This window comes from Borostomias antarcticus (assembly GCF_949987555.1).
Source record: "Borostomias antarcticus genome assembly, chromosome: 12".
NCBI lineage: Eukaryota > Metazoa > Chordata > Actinopteri > Stomiiformes > Stomiidae > Borostomias > Borostomias antarcticus.
This window is the reverse complement of record NC_140245.1, coordinates 22806656-22814155: the sequence shown is the minus strand read 5'-3', so window position 1 is coordinate 22814155 and position 7500 is coordinate 22806656. Positions and strand designations below refer to the sequence as shown.

Sequence of the window (7500 nt, the reverse complement as noted above, 5' to 3'; positions counted from 1 at the left end):
AAGCTGCTGACCCCAAGCTTAACCTGGGGAGTGTGTGTGTGTGTGGGGTTGGGGGGGTATATTATCTGTCTTTAGGTCATTGATTGCTCTGAGCGTAGCGTGTTAACGTCTCTGTCTTAGGGAACTGACAGTATATCTGTGTGATGTGTTTGTTCACTAAACATCGTATCGGGGCGATGTCCTCGGCCCCCAGCGCATGTTGACCTCCTCCGGGCTGCGTTCAGCTCTGCTGGAGCCCCCGGGCGCCACGCCGACCCCGTCTGGGGGTCGCGACCTGTAACCTTTAACCCGCCTCCCCCCCTTCTCTCCCATCCTGCACCCCTGCTCCTCTCCTCCTCTCCCGTCTCTCTCTCTGTCTCTCTCTCTGTCTCACCCCGGCCTGACCGCTCTCTCAGCTGGTTAATGCCAGATGCACGGCAGCAGAGAAGGACCAGAAAGATTTAACCAACAGGTTACTGACAGGAGAGCGTGACTCCCAGGTACTGGCCCCTGTCCACCTGACCTCTCACCCCCCCCCCCCCACCGCCACGCCCCCGACGCCACCACCGCTCGCAAGACGGCCACTCCACAGCAAGACCCCCCCCTGCGTCGCCCTGCGCCCAGCGCTAGTCAGGAACACCGGTCATTAGTGGTCAGGTCGCTCCGCACACCTGCGCTCACCTGTAGAAGTGGTCAGTGTAGACCGGCTTGGACTCTCTTACTGGACAGTATGCGCACACAAACACTCACTTGTTTTTTTGTGTGGAGTATCTTCTCACACACACTCATTGTGCGCTAATAGTCAATAAGAACCACCTGCACATAGTCTTTCACTAGTCACACACCTGCAGTGTTGGGCTCGTTACTCAAAAAATGTAATATATTACTTATTACTCATTACCCTTTTTAAAAGTAATATCGTTACTTTACTTATTACTCCCAGCCAAAAGTAACTAGTTACTTATGTAATATATTACTTTCCATATTGACTACCTTTTGCAGCATGCTCATCACGGTCCGGTTCTCTTTCCACCAACTTCATGTTGCTGTGTTGGCGTAGGAAATGTTTCAGGAGATTTGAGGTGGTGTTTCTGGCACAAGAAAGAGTCTTAGTAGAACTTACACACAGTTTACACTTGACAACATTCTTGTTGTCTTTCAGTTCCAGGAAATCGAAATAGTGTGCGTATTTCCAGCCATGGAATGTTAACGTCGTCATGTTCAAATAGCTCCGCTCGCTCGCTGCTTGCCTGGTAATGTGACGGGACGTGATATGAGCGGAACGTTCTTCAATCTGAAATCAAAACTTTATTTCACCCTTTGTAAAACGAAAATAAATAAACAGAGCAGGCCTATGACAAAAGTAATGCAGTAGCGAGCTTTCTGGGGGCAAGAAACTGTAATATTATTACTGAAATGTGATTAGTAACTCGCTACACCCCTCGTTACTGGAAAAAGTAATATTACTGTAGCGCGTTACTAGTAACGCGTTACTGCCCAACACTGCACACCTGTTGGTCTGGTTAATGTGAAAGGTGCACACACACACACACACACACACACACACACACACACACTGCTTTGTAGTCAGGCAGAGGTAAGCGCTTGTAATCTGACCCTCAGGTACACACAGTACAATCCCACACGCGTTCGTCTGGTTGCCCGGCAACCCGGCCACAGGCAGATCCAGCAGGTCCCGTTTGTCGGGCGGCGCCTCCGACTCGGGCGGCGCCTCCCAAACCCAGCGCCCCCCCGGCTTGTCGTGGAGTGGTCTCTTGACTCTCATTCCGCCCGTTCTGCCTTTTCATTCTTTTGCTTTTCAGCTTTGTCATGTTCCTCCTCCTCTCTTCCGTCTCCCTCCCCCCCCTCCCTCCCCCCCCCCCCTCTGGGTGTTGTCCTTTGGGTTCTGCTGGAATGCTGTCACCCGGCTTGTGTGTCATCGAGAGGGTCACCGCCTCTCCTGTCCTGTGTTTGTAAATGAGCCGGTCCAGACTAAGTTGCCCATGTTGATTTCAGGTTTTTTCTTCTCCCCAGTTTCTTTGTATCATTTTACCCACAATCCCTCTCTCCAGCCGGTCCCAGTCACACACTGCCCCACTAGCCAATAGGAACGGGTCACATGACCCCAAAGACCATTCCGGTGTGGGAACGGACGTTGCTGGACGGAGATGTATGTGTGTGTGTGTGTGTGTGTGTGTGTGAGAGGCTACATGTACGGTGTGTGTTGGACGAGCTGTTGGGGATCTGGTCTGTGGGTGTTTCTGTGTGTGTTTCACGCGTTCGGAGTAGAGAGGAACGCGAGCGTCTCAAGCTTCCTGCTCCAGAGAGCCGAGCTAGCGTTTATTAACCCGACCGCGTCTCTCCGCCTCGTCTGGAGCAGAAAGACCTGAGAGCTCATTTTACCCTCGTCTGTCTCCTGCAGTAAGATGACAGCTCTTACCCAGCAGCCTCTGAACTATCGTCCAATCAGAAACGTCGTTTCACACACACACACACACACACACACACACACACACACACACACACACACACACACACACACACCTCCTTTTACTCCTGTGTACAGTACTATAAATCATGCTGCAATGATCTGAGGTATAATAACAATGATCATTATGATTTGAAACTCAAAGCTACGGCGCCATCTTTGTTTTTAGTTGAGTTTTATGAGCATGCCGATCCTTCTGAGCGTTTCTGCTGGAGTAAAAGGAGGTGTGGCCATTACTGGTGAAGGGATGGGGATTGGTCCAGGCGTGTGAGTGACAGGTGCGATGTCCTCTCAGGTGTTCCAAGGGCGACTGGACTCCCTCGCCGTGGCAACCATCAAAGCCCTGACGACGGTGATGCACAAGTCACCGGCTGCAAAGGTAAATCGGTCCACACACACTCACAGACACACACACACACACACACACACACACATAGGGCTGTAGGATTGTATCGATACAACGATGCATCGCGGTACGTAGTCTCGCGATACTGTATCGATCTTTCAGCCCGGAGTATCGATACAGCCGGGCGCTGTAAAATAAAAAAATAAAAAAAAACAATTATTTAAATTTTTAAATCCAGTTTAAAAAGCATATTCTACAATATTAAGTTAAAAAAGCATACATATAAATAATTTTGAAAAACCATAAATACTACAATGTTGACAGTTTAAAAAGCATGGATATCAAATGTAAAATATTTATTAGCTAGCTCTCTGTCCAGTCATTGAGTTTGAGTTATCTATATAGTGCATTTGAGCCATTCAGTTTTCAGTCTTGAACACTTAAAATCTTTCAGTAAATGATGTGTGTATCGCAACACGTATCGTATCGTATCGTATCGTGACCTCTGTATCGTGATACGTATCGAATCGTGACCTGTGTATCGTGATGCGTATCGTATCGCGAAATCCAAGATGATATACAGCCCTACACACACACACACACACACACACACACACACACACACACACAAGGCTATTCCATAAACCTGCACCCACCACATGCTTATGCACACTGAGCTTTGAGGCTATAATGCTGACGGATAGATCCCGCCCCCTCCAGGAGGTGTTCAAGGAGCGGATTGGCTACACTCACCTCTACGAGGTGCTCGTCTCCCTGGGGCAGCCCTCCAGGCACCTGCTGAAGGAACTGATGAACATGGTGAGACTCTGCCTTCGCCTGCCTGTCTGTCTGCCTGTCTGTCTGAAGGGACTGCCTGCCTGCCTGTCTGTCTGTCTGCCTGTCTGTCTGAAGGGACTGCCTGCCTGTCTGCCTGTCTGTCTGCCTGTCTGAAGGGACTGCCTGCCTGCCTGCCTGTCTGTCTGTGTCTGTCTGTCTGGAGGGACTGTCTGTCTGTGTCTGTCTGTCTGGAGGGACTGCCTGTCTGTCTCTGTCTGTCTGGAGGGACTGCCTGTCTGTCTGTCTGAAGGAACTGCCTGCCTGCCTACCTGTCTGCCTGCCTGTTTATCTGTCTGTCAGCCCGTCTGTCTGTTTCTCTCTGTCTGCCTACCTGCCTGTCAGCCCATCTGTCTGCCTGCCTGTCTATAATATCTCTGTCTAGTCTCTTACGTCCGTTCTTCATCCATGTCCATCTGCGCTCCCACCGGACCCCCCCCCCCCCCTCCGGGACACCCGCCCCCCCCCCCCCCCCCCCCGCCCCGCCTCTCTCCCCCGCTCTCCCCCAGGCCGTGGAGGGGGACCACACCTCGGTGGGCATCCTGGGCATCAGCAACGTGGAGCCCCTCCTCCTGCTGATCCAGTGGCTGCCAGAGATGGACTCGGCCGAGCTGCAGGTCTTCACCGCCGACTGGCTCCGCCGCCTCTGCTGCATCAACCGCCGGACGCGCGCCACCTGCGTCAACGCCGCCATGGCGGTCCGGACGCTGACCACGCTGGAGCGCCACGAGAGGCTGCACCGGGCGTGCGCAGAGAGCCTGGTTGGCCTGCTGGGGGCGCTGGGGAGCCAGTCCCTGGGCGGCGGCGAGCTGCTGCAGCTCCTCCGGCTTCTCCGGCCCCCGGAGGCGGGGGGGCCGCACCCCTACGTGGGCCCCGTGCTGAGGGCCATCCTGGGCATGGTGAGGAAGCAGGGCCTGGAGAGCGCCATGCAGTACTTCGACCTGTCGCCCAGCATGGCGGGCATCGCCGTGCCCACCCTCCAGCGCTGGCCCGGCGCCGCCTTCAGCTTCCTGGCCTGGCTCTCACTGGACCAGGACCAGCAGGGCCCGCCCGGCAAGGGGGACAAGAGGAAACAGCTGTACAGGTGAGGAGGAGAGAGAGGGAGAGAGAGAGAGAGAGAGAAACAGACGGAGAGAGAGAAAGAGCGATCGAGAGAGAGATAGGCAGATAGAGACAGACAGCGAGATGGAGAGAGACCGAGAGAGAGACAGAGAAAGAGACTGAGAGAGAGACCGAGAGAGAGACCGAGAGAGAGACCGAGAGAGAGACCGAGAGAGAGACCAAGAGAGAGAGAGAGACAGACAGAGAGAGACAGAGAGAGAGAGAGAGACACAGACAGAGAGAGACAGACAGACAGACAGACAGAGAGAGACAGAGAGAGAGAGAGAGACAGACAGACAGACAGACAGAGAGAGAGAGAGAGAGACAGACAGACATAGAGACACAGACAGAGAGACAGACAGACAGACAGACAGACAGACAGACAGACAGACAGACAGACAGACAGAGAGAGAGACAGACAGAGAGAGACAGACAGACAGAGAGAGACAGACAGAGAGAGAGAGACAGACAGACAGACAGAGAGAGAGAGACAGACAGACATAGAGACACAGACAGAGAGACAGAGAGACAGACAGACAGACAGACAGAGAGAGAGACAGACAGAGAGAGACAGACAGACAGAGAGAGACAGACAGAGAGAGAGAGACAGACAGACAGACAGAGAGACACAGACAGAGAGAGAGGAGACAGAGAAGGGGGGAGGGGTTGTGGGTAAAGGCTAAGGAGACAGCTGATCCTGGCTCAGTCTAGCGCTGTGCTCCCTGCAGCTTCTTCACGCCGGGGGGGACTGGGTTCGAGGCCTTCATCAGCTCCGCGGGGGTCCTGGTGGTGGCCGTGTGCACCAAGAAGGAGTACGTCACCGTCATGCTGCCCGACTACAGCTTCTGTGACTCGCTGTGGGTAAGTGACTGTAGCCAGCTGGTGGGGAGGTGTAGGGAGTGGGGAATTCTGGGAGACTGAGTCTTTTTGTGCTCCTGTTCCACAGCACAGTATAGGTGTAGTCCACGTGCCGGGGAAGAGGCCCTTTGGACAGAGCCTGGTCTACATCTACGTGGACGGACAGCAGAAACTCTCCGCTCCTCTCAAGTACCCCACCATGACGGAGGTGAGAACAGCCCCTGTGTGTGTGTGTTTGTGTGTGTGTGTGTGTGCGCTTATATAATGTGTTCCTCCCCCCCCCAGCCCTTCACCTCCTGCTGTATCGGTTCAGCGGGCCACCGGACCACCACGCCCCCCCCCTCCCAGATCCCCGACCCCCCGTTCTCTGCCGCCCCCCCCCTCCGGCCGCTCGGCGCTGGGGGGCATCCTGTCCTCGGCCCAGGGCTGGGGGGGCGTCCTCCTGGGGGGCAAACCCGAGTCGGTGACCAAGCTGATCTCGGCGGGGACCCAGGACAGCGAGTGGGGCAGCCCCACCTCCCTGCAGGGTCAACTGGGCGGGGTCATGGTGTTCCACGAGGCGCTGCAGCCCAATCACGTCAAAGCCCTCTGCAGCACCGGTAAGGGGTGGTTGGAGGGTGGGGGGGGGGGGGGTAGTTAAGGAGAAAAGAGAGGAGGATGAAACGCCTTTTCATCTTTTCTTCTTTTTTTTTTTTACCAAATCCCCCTTTTTTCAGGTCCCAATTGCATTTCTCCTTTCAAGACCCAGGAGGCGGAGCTCGGCGACCTCTCCACCAAACTCCTCCTCCACTACTCCCCTAAGGTGATTGGACCTGCGTAGCTGTCAATCATCTCGCCCACCCTTGCTTGTCTATGGGAGGTGGGGGGGGGTCGATGGTTTGTGACAGACGACTTTAACCAGCCATGTTGTCCTCTCTCTCTCTCTCTCTCTCTCTCTCTCTCTCTCTCTCTCTCTCTCTCTCTCCACACGTGTGTAGACGACTGGTTTAGTTGTTGTTGTTGTTGTGATCATGGACCTCTCGCTCTGTTAATTATGTGCTGTGATTGTTAGAATCTGATTATGTTATGATTATGAATCTTAATTCTGTATTTTGTACGTATACTGTTTGGTTTCGTACTGCATATTTTATTCTATTTATTATCTTTTAGAAAAGCCTCCTATGGACTGGTGTTGAACATTAGCATTTGTGCTACAAACACTTAAGCAATGCATCTGGTCTGTCCACTGGGACTGTTCCAATGGAATTGTGATGTTAAATAAAAGTTTCGTTTCATTCATTCATTCATTCATTCATTCATTCATTCATTCATTCATTCATTCATTCAGGCGTGCAGGAACCCCATCTGTCTGGACCTGTCCGCTAACCTCCTCCACGGGCGCCTCACAGGAAACAAGGTGGTCAACTGGGACATCAAGGTAGGCCGTCCAGGAACGACATCATATCCTGTCTCCGGCTCTAGTTTATCCACACAAGCTCGCCGGGTAGCGGATAACGACGAGTCAGCGTGCTCTGATTGGAGGTTTCTCTCATCCCAACCCCCCCCCCCCCCCCCCCCCTCCCTTCAGGACATGATCAACACCGTAGGGGGGCTACCGGTGCTCCTCCCCATCCTGGAGCAGCTCGCCCTGGTCACCCCCGACAACCACGCCACGTCGGAGTTCATCACCCCCGACCTGGCCACGCCCGCCGACGGCGACTGGGTCATCCTGCCCTCCAATAGGGCCTCGGGTGCGTCTCTGTAACCAATCAGCTCAGGCCGTTGATAACTCGTAGGAATACAGACTGATGTCCTGTCCGACGGGATGTTTATTGATTATCTCGGGGTGCGTCGGTGTGGTCGGGGGTCTGTGTGTGTTTCAGAGGCGCGTCTGGAGAAGAACTTGGTGGCCACC

At 53.8% G+C, this 7500-nt stretch overlaps 1 protein-coding gene across 1 annotated transcript in view; it reads left to right on the top strand.

Annotated features, from left to right (window-relative positions):
- nbeal1 (neurobeachin-like 1) overlaps positions 1 to 7500 on the top strand; it is a 67963-nt gene that overhangs the window by 19509 nt on the left and 40954 nt on the right. Inside the window, 11 exon segments of the mRNA XM_084446801.1 lie at positions 2763 to 2846; positions 3534 to 3632; positions 4157 to 4731; positions 5477 to 5609; positions 5695 to 5814; positions 5892 to 5980; positions 5982 to 6205; positions 6323 to 6408; positions 6934 to 7023; positions 7174 to 7336; positions 7469 to 7500. The exon segment at positions 7469 to 7500 is cut by the window's right edge and continues 85 nt beyond it. Coding sequence (XP_084302927.1) covers positions 2763 to 2846; positions 3534 to 3632; positions 4157 to 4731; positions 5477 to 5609; positions 5695 to 5814; positions 5892 to 5980; positions 5982 to 6205; positions 6323 to 6408; positions 6934 to 7023; positions 7174 to 7336; positions 7469 to 7500 — 1695 coding nt within the window.